This window comes from Hippichthys cyanospilos, chromosome 14 (genome assembly GCF_059441005.1).
Source record: "Hippichthys cyanospilos isolate Australia breed blue-spotted pipefish chromosome 14, RoL_Hcya_1.0, whole genome shotgun sequence".
NCBI lineage: Eukaryota > Metazoa > Chordata > Actinopteri > Syngnathiformes > Syngnathidae > Hippichthys > Hippichthys cyanospilos.
In genome coordinates this window covers 13,179,832-13,199,257 of record NC_142382.1, presented here as the reverse complement: position 1 = coordinate 13,199,257, position 19,426 = coordinate 13,179,832, and the positions used below count along the sequence as shown (strand labels likewise).

General features: G+C 39.2%; 1 protein-coding gene across 1 annotated transcript in view; it reads left to right on the top strand.

The window, feature by feature from the left end:
* The window catches only part of col12a1a (collagen, type XII, alpha 1a), a 58,340-nt gene extending 39,732 nt beyond the window's left edge, over positions 1-18,608 (top strand). The window contains exons 50-67 of the mRNA XM_088432932.1: positions 15-153; positions 662-804; positions 1,103-1,212; positions 6,850-7,002; positions 7,223-7,300; positions 8,429-8,515; positions 8,967-9,020; positions 10,075-10,170; positions 10,324-10,377; positions 11,082-11,135; positions 11,437-11,490; positions 12,712-12,783; positions 12,871-12,906; positions 12,984-13,050; positions 13,128-13,310; positions 13,532-13,609; positions 14,705-14,869; positions 17,802-18,608. Of these exons, the coding sequence (XP_088289058.1) occupies positions 15-153; positions 662-804; positions 1,103-1,212; positions 6,850-7,002; positions 7,223-7,300; positions 8,429-8,515; positions 8,967-9,020; positions 10,075-10,170; positions 10,324-10,377; positions 11,082-11,135; positions 11,437-11,490; positions 12,712-12,783; positions 12,871-12,906; positions 12,984-13,050; positions 13,128-13,310; positions 13,532-13,609; positions 14,705-14,869; positions 17,802-17,950 (1,772 nt within the window). The 3' untranslated portion in view covers positions 17,951-18,608. The remainder of the gene's footprint in view (positions 1-14; positions 154-661; positions 805-1,102; positions 1,213-6,849; positions 7,003-7,222; positions 7,301-8,428; positions 8,516-8,966; positions 9,021-10,074; positions 10,171-10,323; positions 10,378-11,081; positions 11,136-11,436; positions 11,491-12,711; positions 12,784-12,870; positions 12,907-12,983; positions 13,051-13,127; positions 13,311-13,531; positions 13,610-14,704; positions 14,870-17,801) is intronic.
* The last annotated feature ends 818 nt before the right edge of the window (positions 18,609-19,426 follow it).

The window sequence follows — 19,426 nt, the reverse complement described above, 5'->3', positions numbered from 1 at the left end:
GTCTCCCTTTTCAGGATTCAGAATGCTTGAGGCTTTCAACATCACAGACCGCACATTCGCCGGTATGAATGGTGTGTCCATGGAGCCGGGATCATTCAACAGCTACATTGCCTACAGGCTGCATAAGGATGCCTTTTTAAACCAACCCACCAAGTAAGAACTGCATATATGTAAAATTAATTTCTTCAATGCACTCTAATAATATTAGGCTCCCAATAATTATTGGTAGTGAAGCTCAATCTCCCCTGTAGTCAAAGGGATTATCCCACTGAATTATCGGCAGGGCTTGTGGTATAACCTGGAAGAGCTTATCTACCTGTTCTGTCATAGTGAAAAAGCTCACCCCTGGGTTAGAAGTCATTTTATGCAGCCCCAAATGGTGTGAGGTGGCTATTGAACCTCTTAAGTGTAGTGTATTTATTAGTACATGTGGAATGGAAACAGTTCACATTGTACACAGGAAGAGGGGATGGAAAATACTTTCAACATGTGAGTCATTTTTGCGCGCCCAGAGGGGTAGCTGGTAATAATTTAGCGTTTAAAGGCTTTGTAACAGACTGTAACAATCTTTGAATTGTCAACAAATCGACAACATTTGCTTGATTGACTAGCTGTCCGTTTTCGGTTAACCGCTATACAATTTGATACCACCAACCAACAGGGTGATACATCCAGATGGTCTTCCTCCATCCTACACCATCGTTCTCCTCTTCCGACTCCTACCTGACACTCCTATAGATCCTTTTGATATCTGGCAGATTGCTGACAAAAACAACAATCCGGAAGTCGGGGTCACCGTCAACCGTAAGGCTCCTCTTTATTTATGGTTTGTATTGGAAAACAGTGACAGGGCATACATGGAACTGTCTTTTGCGTTCTACATTAATGTCGGATTGGGATTCGTTCTAGGATGGGCATTTAATTTTCGATAAATATCTTTTAGCATGTGGTAAGTGCATGCAAATGATTAGGACCATGGACTAAATCCCCTCTAAACTTGTTATCCCCCTCGTCTGTCTACCCCCATGTGTTCTCTATAGTACGGTTTGTGCTTTGCGTGCCGCTTCATCATGGCCTTCATCAAAGCATTCTCTTTTTCCAGCTTCAAGCAAAACAATCACATTCTACTACAGGGACACCCGAGGAGAGGACAAGAAAGTCACATTTAATGAGGAACAAGTGAAGCGCGTTTTCCATGGCAGTTTCCATAAGGTAAACACGCTGTCCCATCATTGTAAACCAATCTTAAGCGCTTTTAAAAAAGAGAACCTGCAAGTTCTCACTGACCATAGTTTTTTTTTTTTTTTTATACACACAGTTGATATATATACAGTAGTTGATGTCAATTATGGTCCTCGGTAGCGTTCCACTGGCGTCTTTTTATGTTAACAGAGCTAGTTTTAAGATCATTTCATGTACAATTTCAGCAATACAAAAATGTCAACTTCTGGTTCTATTGTTGGCTTCAAAGCTAAGCTCATTCTTTTTTTCCCCCAAAAGTTATTTGCAATCCATTATGCAGATGAGGTCTCATGTCCAAGTGGTATTTGAGTATTCAATTACTTACTTGATGAATGAGTCTCAGAGTTTATAAATACAATTTAAAAGAAATTCTTCAACTTCAACAATCCATTGATCACACGAAGATGGGGAAATATTCCGCAAGTTGTTGAGTGATTTCCAAACCAATCAGCTCTGCAAACCCGAGTCTGAATTGTTTCGTATTCTATTTTATTTGGATTGAATCTGAGTTAGTCATGGCGCATTTAGGTACTGCATAAACACAGCTTTACACAATACTACTTCAATCTAAAATGATTGCAGCTGACTCTGTCGTCATCTTCTACGGTATTATCCTAGGAATGAAGTTTTTCTTATAAGAGTCATTAAGAGAAGTGTAATTGTCCCAACAATCTGTCAAAACAACTCATTGTTTGAACTGAGCGCCATTATTTAGGAAACCTTTGTCTTTAGAGCATTTGCCACTACATTAGGCCCGCTTGCTTGTGTATCATCTCTTGGGATGACTGGACTCAGATTGTATCAAATCCAACTCAAACCAGCAGCGATTGTAAAACATCCACTGTTGTGTTTCAACGCAGCAGGCTATTGGGATCACAACAATGAAACATAGTATATTTTCTTACTTACGACTTATCCCACACCGCAGGGAAATATAGTCGTTTCAAGTCCAGTTGCTTTTACGTTTTTCCCCCAAAGACGAATTTGCGGGTCTCCTAAGATGACTGAGCAAATAATGGGCACGGGACCGATCCAACGGTAACATCTAATCATGCCTGAATAACCTCAACTGAGTGCACCCTTCAAATTCAACACATTCAAACTGATCCAAAATCACGTAAGAATGTCTTAAGAAAAAAAAGCCTGAAATCCGCTCCCTTTGTCACTACTTGCAAATATTCACATCTTCGTGGGATAGGGGCTTCATGTTGTTATGTGAAGGATAAAAGGAAAACTTGTTAACAGTAATAGTAGAAAAAAAATCCTCATGTTTTGTTCATAAATCCATTTTGTGCTTATATTGTCGTATTGATCAAACACAATACGTAGGTATAAGAAAATATTACCCATTTGGGTATTCCAAACAAAAGGACCTGGGAAACTGACCATCACAAATTTAATAAACAAAATGTACTATTTGAAGTGCAACATAACAATTAAAGTATACTTAAGTACATTGAGAATCATTTTTAAATATTGATTGCATGGAAGGAACTAATGCTAGGGCTAATGTCATAGTTTTTTGGATGTCAACTGATATAATCTGATCCAGTTTTTTTATTTTTTTGGGGGTGGCGTGGGGGCTGACAATGGACCTACTGTTTAGCCAATATAAACATTAGATCAGAAAACTCCCTGTTCTGTGTTATTATTGTGAAAAACACATGCAAATAAGCCAAACAAAATATATTTTCCTTGAATTTATGATTTCATAGCATGTTTTTGGCTGCAGAGCTACACCATTGTCATTGTGTTTCTTTTTTTCACCTTAACAAATATGAACACTCTAAGGGGCTTTTGAAAGTCAGAATCTTCGTCATTATTTAGAAACCACGAAACTAATTTAGGGGGATTTCGTGAATGAATGAGATCCTGGAAAATGTTTGCTGGTGATTTAATGACATCAACGATGCTCTCGTTGGACAGCATAATTTGTATGTGTGAGCCCTCAGAGCGTGACCATGGTGGCGACTAGATTCTGAATGTACACTGGGTGGCTAGTTTGTGGCACAGCGGTCAGCCTAGCCGCTTATTTACTGGGCTGCTGACTGAGTGTCATTGCTCCATGCTTTGGCAGATTGTGTTGATGTGGTTTGCTGACACTTTATCCACTATACTTACAGACTCACCTCATAGTATAGTGTACAGTATAATGTTGCCGTGCGTGTATGCCCTGAAATTGTGTAAATGTCGATGTGTGCGGGCAGATAAAACTAAACCATTCCAAAAACTCCTATGGCAAAATTTTGTAAATTTCACATTTCTTCACAACCCATTGCAACAGGCCAATTCACACGTGTTTACTATTTTTACATATTGAATGTGTTTAAACTAACTTGTTTTCAATGTCAATGGTTGAACAAACATGCAGTTTTTGTTTGGTTGCTAAAATACGATGATTTTGGAGGAACAAGGATTTCACAGATCATGTGTTGTTGGTATCTTTTCAGTAGTACATAGAGGTGTCTACTATTCCCCCAGAAGAATCAGAGCACATTTCATTGCGTGCCATTTTCATCAAACACATTTCCCCTCAACCATGTTTTCTCCTGCCCCAAGATTTTAGCTTGACGTGCCTGATATTTTTATAAATGTAGTGTTCAAATGTTCCAACCTCAAACTAATCTATCAGGTCTCAGACACTATTGTTTGAAGTTTGTAGAAAAAAAAGCAACATCATGGCTCAAAGTTAACCGCAGACTTGAGTACAGTATTACCAATGAAACTGTAGATCCTTTGGTGCTCAGAAGTTCACTTTGAACCACTACTATAAATCTAACTTTAACTATTACAATAATAGAACTTTCCCAGTAATGGATAGCATAAACATTACTAATCTCAGTAATAATTTTAAAAATAGCACAAGTAAAACATTGTTTAAATCCAACAACCACATTCTAGAATTAGGTTTCAGAGATTTTTTTTTTTAAGTAGAAATGAAAGAATATTATAGAAAGCAGAGTGCAGCCATTCTGTAAAAACTTACAGTAACCTTTAATAGACAGCCTAAGGAAAAGTACAGCACAGTAGTGACAATATATTTTATTTTGGTAAGGAGCACAATGTTCCTTTTATTTCTCTACGCCCAATCCTTTAAGGCTTTTTCATTTTTGTAATGTATTAAGAGTCATTTTATGTGGCTCAAGTCCACATCACTGGGTCATAGATTGCTTGCATTTGGCTTTTCCCCTCAAACTTGTAAATAAAGAGCAACCCAGGCTTGAGAGGTCGTGGTCTACCGCTAGCTGAGCATGTGGGAAAGCTCTCAAAGATGACTTTTGCAGATGAGAGTCACACTACCCCTCTTGGGAACTCCCTGACTCCCACACTTGAGGGATAGGAGTCCTACTAATCGGCAAAGGCTCTTTTCAGTTCATCTCAATGTAAAAAAAAAATCAATATCCTTTGCATCGCTGCATCGAGAGATTCTTGAGTAGTTTAAGCGGTAGTATTAATTGTGTAGTTGGCTAACAGAGGCTAGTTGATATAAAGGCGTTTCAGGAAATGAACTTGGCCCCAGAAGAAAATAAAACAACTAGGGCACTTAAATATCGAAGGCTATGTCTTACTGGGACTGCACTCGCCACGTGCTATTCTTTCTTGGCTCAGACAAAAAGACTTAATTGACTCAATTAACAAGACCTTAAATAAAGGAAATGTCTTGTGTTTTATCATTCGAAGAGATCAGACAAAAGAGCCTCCCAGCAGGATTACTTAGCCCAGCTGAGGTATGCTTTTAAACACCAATCCAATTAGTTTCTGATTTTATACACCCTATGAAATCAAAAGTGGGTGCGTTCTGGACAATGATCATGTGTGCAATGGATCTCTTTTGCCCTTAGGTTCAGGATTGGAGCATGCCAAGAGCAACAAGATAGTCGGACAGAAATCTTTGAAAGTAGATCAGTCTGAAATGTGTCCACGTGGTTATATGCATGTGAGGTGTAGACAGTAGTCTTTGTGTCAGCACAATGATGATGATGACTTTTCACTGCACATCTCAACCACACCGTGCCATAACATTATGAATGTTCTGCAATTAGCATGAATGAAAACATGGAGATTGGAATCAAAGCTACATTTTGCTAAACTTGAAACATGGACTTAAAAATACATAAAAATCAATCATATCTGATCCAAACTAGTGTCAAATAATACATAAATATGAAAATACAAATGATTGTAGCTACAATATATGTTACATGACAGGCTGATAAATGTGTCTCATGTGCATTCACTAAAAAGGGATCGCATGAGATGAACCAAAATAAACTTTTGGTATGGATCCGATATCAGCTTAAGTATCAATTATATCGATACTTGGATTGATCTGCTCTGCCCAATTGGATAGGGGCGCTCCAGGACCCTGGGTTACACTAATCTATCTTCTGGAGTCGCTGGATAAAATACGACTAGAGCTGCCCATCCAAATATGTTCCAGTGTTTCATAAATCAGACACAAATGCACAGTGCTCTATTTTCAGTTGGTTTTGTTTTTTGTTTTTTTTCATCCACAAATACTTTGCACTGCTTAGGGGGTAGTTGGCTGAAAAAAAAAATCACAGGGGGTAGATCGTTGAAAAAAAACCATACCATTTAGAGCAGTTTTTCCAAATCTTTACTGAGCCAGAGCATCCGTTTTACTTCACAAAATCCCATAGCACAAGATGTCACAAGAAGTTGGTATACTGCTGTCGTACTTCTATTCTGTTCTATGAATGTCAATAGTAGATTCCAAAGTCAATTGTACCTTTGGCCATCTAATAGAAAATCAATGATTCATTCTGCCTGTCACTATTACTAGATGAGCAGATATAGTTCTTTTAACATTTTGCCTCAAATCACCATTAGAGTGTCATGGTGTTGTCCACCCAAGGCCCAGATACTAAGAAATGATGATAGATTAGTTTCTGAGAACTTTGGTCAAGTCTGTGGTTGTTAAGTTTTTGTAGAAAGGAATAGGGACTTGCTGATTGGAACATAAAGAAAACTTGTCTAACCGCTGAGCAGGGGAAAATGTGCTCTGGTGAAATGAAGGTTTGGTTTGCCACAAATGATATAGTTTTGCGATGCCAAGCAGGACTCTCCGGACACAGTCTGACACTTAAGTCATTCTGTATTGTTTTACAAAAGCTTTCTGCAGTTTTACCACTGTAGCCTGCTGTCAACTGGTGTATATTTCCTTCTCTCATGGTCCATTCATCAGCAGAGGCATCAAACAGGAGTTGTGTACTGAATCAGGAACCACAGGATGGTAGTATCGGAGTGGGTAATCAACGCAGTTTTGGAAAGTCTAAACAGTTTCCCCAAATAAGCAATTATGTGGATTGAGTACGACCGTCTTTAGAAGCTTAATACAAAAGGGTTGAGAAAGGTTCAGTGAGGTTGTTTTCAGCCATAAGGCTGCACTTTTCCTTAATTCTTAATTTCCTTCAGGTTTAAAAGGTCATTCAGACTCCCAGACAAATCCGAAAGCAAATGTCAAACCCATATTTCCAAAATCCCTAAGCATTATCGAAAATAGCATCACCTTGGCAGCTGCGAAGGTTGGAAAAGACTATAAGTTGTGTAACAATGTGCCACCTGTCCATCATCTTCTCCCTCCAGCTGCATATCACCGTCTCTCCTGAGAAAGTCAAGCTCAGCATGGACTGCCAAGAGGTGGGGGAGAAGCCAATCAAAGGGGCCAGCAACATCACACTGGAGGGATACGAAGTGCTTGGCAAGATGACCCGCTCGGGAAGGAATCAGTCTGCAACAGTAAGTGAAACAAGACGTGCGAGAGCATCTCATTTCTTTTCACAACTTCACCGAATCACTAATAAAAAGGGGTTCTTTGAAAGAATTCCCATGTGTCTACGTGCAGTAAAAAAGATCTCTGTCTTTAGTGTTTCACTGTCGCTTTTTCGCACTGTGCATTGTCATCATGTATGGAAGCCATATCTAACACCCTTCCATGTTTTTGTCTACCGCTGTTTAGTTCCAGCTCCAGATGTTTGATATTATCTGCAGCTTGAGCTGGATCAGCCGAGACAAATGCTGCGACCTGCCTGCCATGGTAAGTTTCATTTAAAAAACAGCGGTGATCATTGACGTTATCATTCAGTGGTTGAAACGTTCAGGTAGAACTATGGTGGACTATATTTTTCAGAAAATGACACTCAAATTCTGAAAGTGATCTAAGGTTACCTTATTTATACCTTCATGGGTTTTGCTGTACTTCTATCGAAGTAAATAATAGAGAAACAACACGCTAAAACGAGTTGGGAAATAAATAACCCAATTATGGGTGAAAAAAAGGACCGACCTAATACTTGTCAAAATTGACCCAACTTTCTGGGTACTTTTATGCAAAGTAACCCAATTGTCTTGTACAAAACAACCCATTTTTTGGGATTGGTTTGTGTAAAATGGTCTTTTTTTGACCCATTGCTGGGTTATTTTTTTCAGTTTTTTTTTTTATTTTTTATTTTTTACCCCAAAAGATTTATGGACAACTAATCAATTATAAACGTAATTATTATTTTTTCAATAATGATGATTCATTGGTATACCTTTTTTGAATTTTCTTTCCAATGGTCCCAATGCTAAGAATTTCATCTTCTCACCAGTTTTCAATATGGCATCCTTAAAGAAAGTCCTTTTTGAATTGAAATTGAACATTTGCTTTTACTTTAGAAAATAATGATCAACATTTTTGCCTATTTTCTGGCATGTTACGGATCAAATGGTGACTCGGTCACCATTAACCTATGCTAATTTGAAATAAAGACTTGTTTTTGATTAAAGGTGTGGAAATTAAAACATATTTTTGAAGACAGATTTATTCATGAATCAATTAATTGGCTCCAAACAAGCGTTGCAGCCCTAGCAAGTAAAAAACTTTCACGTAAAGGAACGTGGAAATGAGTTTTACAACAATCACATATCTGGCAATTAGACACATTTGTTGAGATTTTGTTGGTCGTACCAGGGTTGTGCAAACACATTTTTCCAATTAGTCTCCCTAATTTCCATTGATTGTAAGGTTTTGCAGCACGACCTCTCACTGATTACCGGTAGTATGAAACAATCTTGATGCCATCTGTTAGTTGTTTTTGATCCCTAATTGCTCGTCTTACCTACAGTATTTCTTTATGTGCATTTTCCCTCATCTAATCCTGTTTTTTTTTTTTTTTTTTTCCAGCGCGACGAGGCAAAGTGCCCAGCCCTCCCCCACTCCTGCACATGCACACAGGATAGCATTGGCCCCCAGGGGCCTCCCGGCCCTTCGGTAAAGTCACTCTTCACGATTTCCGATTTCCTCTGACCTGTCTTCTTCTTTTCTACCGCTGATAAAATACTTCTCACATATGTCAAAAATATTATGACAAGGATGATAATGCCATAGATTTTTATGATGGCGTGACTATAAAGAGCAGTTTGACATTTGCCTGCGATACAGTTTGATCTCAGGAGCTCTGAAGATGTCCCTCGCCTGAGGAGATGTTTTCTTTTCCTCTGAGGAGAGCGATTGAGCATGAAGCCAGCCACATGCAATGAAATGTGGGTTTAGGGGGTAGCGTCAAACGATAAATGCCTGTTGGAAAAATGGTTGGATAATGTGCGCTCATAACCCCACTCATCTCGTGCGATGATCATTTGTATGGTTGTTCTTTTGGGGGCTGCTGGAATCTTAAACGTTGTTGCACTAACCCTGTGTTTTTTGAATGCTTGCTTTTTAGGGCAGCCCGGGATCTAAAGGGCCGAGAGGAGATCGAGGCGACCCGGGAAAACCTGTGAGTGAAACTTTGCTTCACTTTTAACATCTTATCATGTTTTTACCGTCATTTAAACCGTCACTCTTTTCAAGTCAATTTAAGCCAAAAACAGACTTTTTCTGAAATTGAAACAGCAAATGTCATCATTGTGGTTTTCCAGAAGCAGTTAATAGTGTGCTGCAACAATATGTTCAATCACACAAACAGGAGGAGCGACATCTGAATTTAGTTTCACTTTGGCGGTCTAGTTTCATTCAGCTCGGACTAATGGCAGCCAAGGATCTTAAATAGTCTTAAAACACATACTGATGAAATTAGAGCTGCAATGACAACAAATAAAATACCAAATTTGACATACTTTTATGATGATCAATGAATTGTTTTAAGTTTCATTTAAAATTGTCCACATTTTCTCAATTTTAGCCTTTTATTGGGAAATGTTTTCCTATTTATGTAGTCCTCCACATAAGCAGACATATTATTTTTATTGAACCAAAGTAGAAAAAAAAATCTCTTCTTTGAGAACTAATGATGTCCATTTCTATTTACTTTCTGTGGCAATTGAAATTTGATAACCAAAAAAAAGGAAATCGACTGGCACAAGACAAAAATGGATGTTTATGTAGTTTTACTTTAAAAAGTTGCTTGATAGTGCAAAGTTCAATCACTGTATTAGTTGTATATCTTAGGTTGGCATACCTAAAACAGCCTGCTCAAGTGAACTCCACAAGGCCTCGCAGACACTGCTGGCGTAGGCTGGTGATGAATGAGAAGACAAAAAGAAAAAATGCCCCTTACGATGACCTAAATTTGGTTGTTTTGTGCAACTGTTGTATTTTACAAGTAAAGAACGGAGCAAAGAAAGCTGTTACAGTCTTTGAAAAACAATCATTTTTACTTGATAATATAATATTAGGTCCAAGAGTTCTACTCAAGTATCTTGTTCATAAAAACATCTGTTGAACAAATATGATTCTTCTCAAAGAAATATACAAGATTTTGCGAATAATTATTTAAAAAAATAATCGTTTGCCAGCACTCAGATTTTTTTTTGTCTTTGCAATTTTGATAGGGTCCAGTGGGTGCCCGTGGTGATCCAGGACTTGTCGGCCCAATGGGTCCACCAGGTCCTCAAGGTCCTAATGGACTTTCCCTACCTGGAACACCTGTAAGTTCGTGTACACCATAAAGTTATACAGCCTTCATTATAAGTGTTAAACACTTTCTGACTAGCTGGAATATTTCCCTCCACAACCATCTGTGGCTGGAAATCAAGTATATAGCGATTGTGAAAATGAGTATTTCTTTCCTCCAACTTCAGGGTCGCCCTGGACCAAAGGGAGATCGTGGAGATGGCGGCCTACCTGGCCTGCAAGTAAGTACTACCCATTTTTTCTTGTGGTTTAGAAACAGGAAGTAAGTATTGATGGAGAGAATTGCTGCCTCTGGAGCCTGGATTCAGTCGACACAGCAAGCATGGAAACCGCACTCAGGAGTGGGAGGATTACCCTCCGTCCTCATGAACACCCACACTCTCAAAGGAGCGCGATGATTGACAAACGCTCGCTCAGTTAGGCAGTGAAATTATTAAGCGTGGACTCAGGTTACCCAACGGGAAAAACGGGAATGGAATATGTTCTTTCCGCAGCCTTGTAACTGAAAATTTTGTAGAGATTCGGAACATAAGAGTGAGTTTCCATTCCCCTAACCAGTCCAAATACACATCCATTAGGAGATTTAGATTGAAATTGACTACCCAACACCGAATTGGAATCAGAGCATTATTTTAGCGATTCTCACCATTCAACTGTGGAGACCATCAATGGACAAAAAGGATGAAGCGTTTTTTTTTTAGATTACAGTACAAACCATCATTAATGTACATGTTATTATGGGTATCATGTATCAAGTGCATTGAGTCTGAACTAAGTATGTTGACTTTGGCATAATAACTGAGAAAATGCATGATTATTTCATCTTTATAGTCCACTGAAGCAGAGCTATTTGGTAGAACTGCATGAATCGGTTGTTCCTGATCATTGCACATTGATTGACTGTGTCTGTTTTTTTTTCTTCCAGGGTCCTCCTGGACCACGTGGTCCTCTTGGCGCCGTTGGACCAAGCGGAGCACGGGTAAGTTACAACACTACCAGATATGTCATAGCGGTCACAAACGGATGCAACATTCACCAAATTTGTTTTTTCAATTGATCACGCAATTACAGAATGCACACATGCAAAAATTATTTTGTCAAGATTTCACTCACACAGCATGTTCTAATTTGTGTATAAATATTATTCAAGACGCTAATTTATACAAAGAGTAATTGAATAAGACAGACTGCAGACTGAAAGCAATAGAGTCATGGCACTGATGTATTGCATGGCAAGTGTCCCCAGTGTGCTGTAGCCCATGCATGTTGTTTCTACACAGGGACCACCAGGAAAGGACGGAGGATCTGGACCCAGAGGCCCACCTGGGCCCATGGTAAGTGTGTGTTGCATTAAAAGTGCTTAAAATCCTGATTATATGCAAGCATTGCTTTTCTCCTGTCGTCTCATCATACCTCCACTGCCACAATGATGTTGCATTTCTTTTGGCTGTGGTTAAGGGATGTCTGAGTGTAATTAATCCAGCCTGGCCGAGGACAGGCATCATGCCAAAATACAATTGAGAAATATACACGGTATATATCATGAGTGCTATTAGCAGATGATGCTTTGACATGGGAATGTTTCCATCTCGTCCTCGGGCCCTTGGCAACATTTCACATTATTGTAGGGGTTAACATGTAGACTTCCAATTTCAATGAGTTCACAAACAGTTAATGTGGAACAGACCGGAGACAGGAGGAAGTCACATATGTTCAAGTCGCATGTACCGTCAAGTCTTGATTACTTAGGGTAGGTTTAAGCAAGACATAAGTTTGCTCAATCAGAACATATATTGGCATACTTGTATTATTTTTTTTCACTTAGAATGATAGAAAAGTATATTAATACCTTCAAAAGGCTATAAGTCTCATTTTGGTCAATTCCATGCATACATCCATCCATCCATCCATCCATAAATCCATCCATCCAACTTAACCGTTAAGCATTGATGGTCAGTTAATATTTTTTGTATACTATGAGTCAGTCCACGTGTTTGAGTGTTATCAACCCTAACCCTAACCCTAACCCTAACCTTTAAAACGCCTATGTGACAGGAAGGATAAATTAGGTTTGACCAACTAACAGGGAGGTAGACTGTGAATTTGTCATATCGTATCTTAACTCATCTCATCATAACTTATCTGATCTTTCATTTGTATCTTGTCTTATCTTAACACAGTTTGCCTCCTTCTGAGGGTTTCCAAGTGATGGTTAATGATGAACAGACTGACTTGTCAGTGATGTAATTCAAGACAAAATCAATTTGAAGTTTTAATAAATTTAGGCCAAGTAAGTCTCGAGTCGCTTCAAGTCTGTCTTGAATCATATCATGTGACTTGAGCCGCCATCTCTATCCAACCGTCCATCCAATATCTTTACCGCTTATCCTAACAAGTGTTGCAGGCATGCTGTGGCCTATCCCAGCTGTCTTCAGGCAGGAGACAGGCTACATCCAGAACTGCTGGCCAGTCAGTCGCTGGACATTTTGAACAACACACCTAGTTAAAGATGGCTTTTCATTATGTATCACTGTTATTTTTTGTCCCTGCTTTAGGGAAGTCCTGGCACTCCAGGTGCACCAGGAGTGACAGGAAAGCCAGGAAAACCAGGGGACGCAGGACGTCCGGTATGCGTTGACGATATAACATTTCATATGCCACTTGGCAAATCAAAAAACAGCGCGCATTAACGTAAAAAATCCTCTCATTAACAGGGACCTGCTGGCATTAAAGGAGAAAAGGGCGAGCGGGTACGTACGCTTTCATTGAATCAGTCATTTGCGACCTTCCCTTATCACACTGATTTACTCAACCTTTGCATTTCCAGGGAGACTTTGCCTCCCAAAACATGATGCGTTCCATCGCGAGACAAGTTTGCGAACAGCTTGTGAACAGTGAGCATAACATTTCCTCGGCCTACTATTTTCCACTTTGATCATCCCGCTGTAACACGCTTTGTTATTTGTTCCAGGTCAGATGAGCAGAATTGACCAGATGCTCAACCAGATTCCTTCTGGCTACCGTAGCAACAACCCAGGGCCACCCGGTCCAGCCGGTCCACCCGGCGAACCGGGAACTCGCGGAGAACCCGGGCAAACCGGACGACCCGGCTTCCCAGGAGGTCCCGGTTTACCTGGAAGTCAAGGAGAAAGAGGTGCTTGAGCTATTTTGCAAAGACCGGCTATGTAAAAGTTGAGTTGAAGGTCATGCTAATTGTGAGTGAATTACATAATAACCTGCTGTCGTCTGCACATGGTTCAACTTAACTCTTTTCCATATGTGAGTTTTAGATTCTGCCCTTTTACAGGATGTCTTTTTTCCACCAATGTCTTATCATTGCAAAAATAACTTGGCTGTCATTGCTTGATTGTCTAGGTTTGCCAGGTGAAAAGGGAGAGAGAGGGTCTCCAGGCACTGGTATCAGAGGACAAAGGGGGGCAACCGGACCACCAGGTAAGACAATTCCTTCCCCTCCCGAGTATGACAATGGGCTTCATTGTTGAATCTTCCGCCCAATGAGGCAAGGAACATGAGCGTTTGGGTTCACTGTTTATCATCTCGCCGTAACAGCTGCAGACAGGCTGCCGGTCAACTACAATCGTACGACTTTATGTTTACACAAAACCCCACTCACACAGTGGCTACATTTTTCTTTTCGTGGAGCTTTTGAACACATGGACTAGTCCCCTTTGTGAGATCAAAATAGCTTAATAGAAAAAAGTGAACATTTTGTTGAAAAATGAATGGGTTTGCTGGGCAGCTGTATCACATAAAATCTTTGAAAACCACTAAGGATTTTCCTAAAACCTTCTATAGGATTTATGTGCAGGATCTTTTCCAAACATCGTGCACATCTGAAATATCACATACCATTGAATGCATTAAAATCCAGCATTTCATTCGTCTATACATTTTGACAATTTCCAGATGTCAGGGTACAGTTTTAGATTACAATATCTTGATTGTATTGCTACAAATAATGCAATCCCGGCGTGAATTTTATAAATAGCTCATCACCTGTTAAAATGTCCTTTTGGTCAGAGGAAGACATTTGTAAAGCATGTGTTCCGCCGAGTCCGGCCTCACAAGACCAAACGCTGACTGATGTGAGGCACAACTAAAGACCTATGGGAGGAAGTCCACTCTGATGACTCAATCTAATATAAGTGTGCACGAACACACATGTGCGTGTTTGCATGTGTGCTTGAAGGAGCGAGACTCAGATTGTTGCACAATGAGCTTTCTTTGGTGGCTTCGTTGACAACACATGGGTTCACTTAAGGCAGAGTGAGCGAGGGGGAAAATTCCATGCTGAGTTCTCACTGTCTAGACAGATCTTGGGGGAGCAGGGCGGGTGGGTCGGACCACTACCTCCACAAAGTTCTTCACAGATTTTTTTTTTTTTTTTTTTCGGTCAAGCTTTATAATTGAGCAACTGGAATTGTGAAATTACAGGGCTGCCAAGCGTTTCCACTCAAAATTTACGAGTGATGTCATAAGGCTTTGTGTGCGCACCCCTTAAACACCCTCTCCCGTGTCTACTTTCAGGACCACAAGGAGAGTCAAGAACGGGACCCCCGGGTCCCACTGGCTCTTCCGGGCCTCGTGGTCCTCCAGGTCGTAATGGCAATCCCGGGGTGAGGGGACCACCAGGACCCCAAGGATACTGCGACTCCTCTCAGTGTGTGGGCATCCCTTACAACGGATATCCAGGTAATGCAGAAAACGTCTGACTCCTGCATGCTACTACATGACATAGCGCACTAATTACACCCAGCCCCGTGGCACTACTTCCTACGATAACATTTAGAAACGTGCATGTTCTGTGGAAGTGAAAACAAAATATTAATGTGCGAAAACTGATTGGTCACTAAAATTTCTCCCTGGGCACAGTGAAACCTCTAAATAAGGTTGGGCAGTAAATCTAATCAATTTGATTAATTTGTCATTTTAAAAACCGAGGATGTGAAAATGTCTTCAATTTTGAAATTGAGGTTTTGCACAAACGGGAGGTTTATGAGGTATGTTTAAAATAATTAATAGCTACATCATTTTGGCATTAAAAGTTATACATAAAAGTTAAACATCAGTTAAGGTTACGTTTAAGCTGATTTCGACCCAGGATATGCTTTTTGTTATCGTATAATTGATTAAAATAACAATCATCCAGAATGACGTAAAATTTGCATTTTAAAACAGTTGGAAACGATGAAAATGTAAACTGTAAATAACATTTATAACTAAAACCCCCCAGTCACACACTAGCTTCGAGTTCGCGGTTCCAACGTTCACCAAAATGTCACCAGTCGCAAGGAAATTTTAAATATGTTTGTGCGACAAGAGCGGTACAGGTGAACGACTGGCGACCTCTGATGACATTTTGTCAATGTCTGGCAACATTTTAGCAAACATTGGCCACTCTGTTACTCTGATGAGCTCAAAAGAACCGCTACCTTCGCTGACACGCCAACTTTAGTCCCTCAGTGAGATAGGAGCTTCAGCCCTAAGCCCGATGAAGGCTTATAAGGTTAAGTGTAAAGACAAGTTCACGGCTATGTGCCAAAATTCAAGTCAACTTAAATTTCTATTGTGATCCTCACAGTTTCTCTCTCCGCTGTCTTTGATAGCGTTCTAAAACTTGGGTCTAATTCCAAACGGACCACCTTCTGGTCCATTTGACGTAAGAGGTTTCACTGTTCTGTGAACAATAGGTCCTTTCAATGATCTTTGGATAGAGGTAGAAAAACATGGACTTCCCCACATGGAAACTAACTCCTCTGTATCGTCTTGGTTGCCAATTTAGAATTTTTCATTCCTCTCTCACTCAAGCCTCATTTACAATATTTAAATCCAAATCTTAATAAAGATCCAGCCAAGCCTGGATTGGGCTTTCCCTACTGGGAAGTGTTTCGTGATTGGTCAGTTGGGACCCACCGCTTCCCGTTTGATGTTCTTTTCAAAACATGCATGTAAATCACTCTGGCTAGCAGCGTGTGTGTGTTTTTTGTTTTTTTTACATACGGAAGAGTACCATTTTTCCACAGAGGCAAATCATCTCATCTGAATATTTGCAGGTTTGGCATAGTAAACTCTGTGAGTCTACTATGCAGCTTTAAAGTTTGAAGTCCTGTTTCTGAGACGTTTGCCCATTTGTTACAGGGCTTTAATAAAGGATAAGCACCGTGGACATGACTAATGAACATTAAAACAAACCTTACAAACCCAGAATGGAAGTGGACTGGCACTAACATCATCTCACAGCTATAAGCTACCTTGATGGCAACCTGCTGGCCTGTTTGCATCTTGAACCACAAAACCGCTGGGAACACAAAAACAGAGACAGAGCATTCCTACCAAGGAAGGAGCATGTACAAAACACCACCCAACACAACTACTAACAAAGAGGATTTCATAACTGTGTACATGTACGTAGAGGTGAGACTGTAAATAAAACTAATGTTGTGCTATGTAAATGATATATGATCCCGGACACTTCACTAAATCCAAGTTAACGTCTGTACTGAGCTTGTGCCTTATAACATCCCCGCTAACTTACTTACACCAGCAATAACCTCTGTTTACATTGTGACCAGACTGAAGCATGTTCCATTTGTACTTTTAACCATTTTCTTTTTATTTTGTGTGTATGTTGGACATATTGGTGCTCAGTGTTGCTCTCTTGCCAGCTAAGTGTAGCACAGTTGTTTTTAAAGCTTTATTATGCAAAAACTTGATATAAGAATAGAGTCATCATAGCGGGAGAAGGAAAACTGGTGAAAAGTATTAATTGTACGGGAATAAAGTTGTAATATTAAGTAAGGATGTCCAGATCACGTTTTTCTGGGGCTCGAGTCTGAGTCACCTGACTTTGAGAATGTGCTGATTCCATGTCCCGATTCGATAAATAGAAAAAAAGTGTCTCCAAATAGTTTTTTTTTACATTCTTTATAGTTAAAAAAAATCACCTTTTGCATGGCTAGTGAAGCAGCGGTTTGAATTACGTAGCCTAAAACATTTCAACATTCCCCCTCTGGCTGCATTTACTTGGCTGTTTCCAAATTCATCGCCATGCTGCATACAATAAAAAAAAAAGGTTTGTTTCTTTTGGCAAAATCTTTATGCTATTCTAGCCTTTAAATAAAAACAATTAAAAAAAGAAACTATTTTTTAAAAAGTCCTAACCCCGATTTTTTTCCTCCCGATTCCGATTGGCTGAAAATGATGAGATCAGGCCCAACGATTTGTAAAAAAAAAAAAAAAGCTGGGAACTTAAGTTCATATACTAATGAGTGTTGATAAGCTAAATATTGGCTGCCATTGTCATACTTTTACTAAAGTGAAACTTGACCTCATCAGCATTTTACAACTTTATTCCTGCAAAAATGACTTTTCACAATAAAATGATGACTTTATTCTCACAAATGTCAACATTTTTCTCAAGGTTTGCGTTTTTTTTTCTTGTAATATTTTGACTTTAATTTCATAATATCACATATATTGTTTTATTACTTTTCTTTTCTATGAGGCTAATACTCTTTTATGTAAAAGCAAAAGTGTACTGCAGGGCATGTTAGGGGAAAAAATATGTGCAATACCATTTGAAATTGTGCAGCACTTGTTTGATTTGGCCGCATATTTTCTATAGCCAACAACTACCAGCCTGAACCGGAGGTAGCGTCTTTACCGGTGGATCCCGCTGGAGCGATTGAGACAGTACAATCGTCAGGTTACACACGAAACCAGCGAAGAAAGCGATCGCTACCAAAAGGCGATACAGAGACACTAGCATCCTAGCTACCACGAGGAGTTCTTAGAGTGTAGTATTTACATAACTTTGATGATCCATTTATGTGAGGATAAAGTGCTATTCAGAACATATGTATATGGGTTTGATACCCATAATTATATTGAACATATATTGTTTTGACATGAGAACTTAGCAATACAAGGTCGCTCATCACGCTTGATGCTCCATTTGATGTCTGCTTGTACTATCTGACTCCGGCGTTAAATGCATTAATCCTGTGAAAAAAATGCAGAAAGAAAGTCAGCCACCAGCTGTTCTTTTATTTCTTTTAAAGCTGATGCTGTGTTTCCATGGGATTAAAAAGGTCTTTAATTGTGTCCCTTTAAGGTTTGCATCAAGCTTTGTATGGCCTATAAACCAAATAACAGTCTAACCTGTAATGTAACAAAACATTTCAGCATTTTTTTTTCTGCTACCAGATGTGTAATTTGCATGTTCGTGTTGTATAATTTACTGAGAATTTGTAAGTCAGAATATATTTGTGTCCTATCAACGCAGTTTGATTTGGATGCAAGATTATGGGACATAGAATTGCTGTTCTCATGTTTGAACTGCACATATGTTGTGAATTCCCCACAGCCTTATTTTCTTATTTATTTCTGAAAAACAGAAGAGGCATTTTTCAATAAAACTACTGAAAATGTTGCTTTTGTGTCCGCTGATTTTTCACTTCTGCTAGAAAAACGGGATAATAAATTCCTCCACCGGGAGCTCTTTTATTCAAGGTTAAATGGTTCTGACTTTTCATGCGAGTGACATAACATGTTCATTCAAGCCTTCAGAAATATGCTTTATTTTGATAGCCAACGACATATTTAGCAATTCCAAATGTCAGGTCATGTCAGTGCAACAGGAAAAGAGAAGCATGAGAGTGAAAATAAATATTCTTAACTGGTATTGACTTGCTTCACAGTCGACAGAGCAGCTTAGGGCCTTTTTAGCAAATGAATACAGACTTATATGAGGACACCGTGGAAATTTGATGGAGCTGATACCCAATCTGGGAAAAGCTTTCCTCAAATCATCCATATTACACAGTGGGAATATCAAACACACAAGGGAAGGCATCATTAATGTAGTTCCCCATACAGATTGAAGGACAATACAATTGAGTTGTGCATACAATAAAGAATGTAGTCAGGTTTTAAAGTCACCGCTAAAGTCATTATTACTTGCATTATTTTCAGTTGAAAATACAAAAAAGTTTTCACAAAACCTAACTTAGTTCAATACTGTTGAATGGTACCACCTGGGACCTTTGTCACAAGTAAAATGCCATTGTAATCCTATTTGTGAATATATACATACTACTGTATAGTGAATATATGCAGTACCAGTTAATAGTTTAGAAATACCTATTCAGACGGTTCCTTACACATTAATATATCAATATCAATTAATTCAAGCAATTCAGTCTTGAAAATGCTCAGCTGTAAACTGAAAATCATTTTGAGTCATAAAAC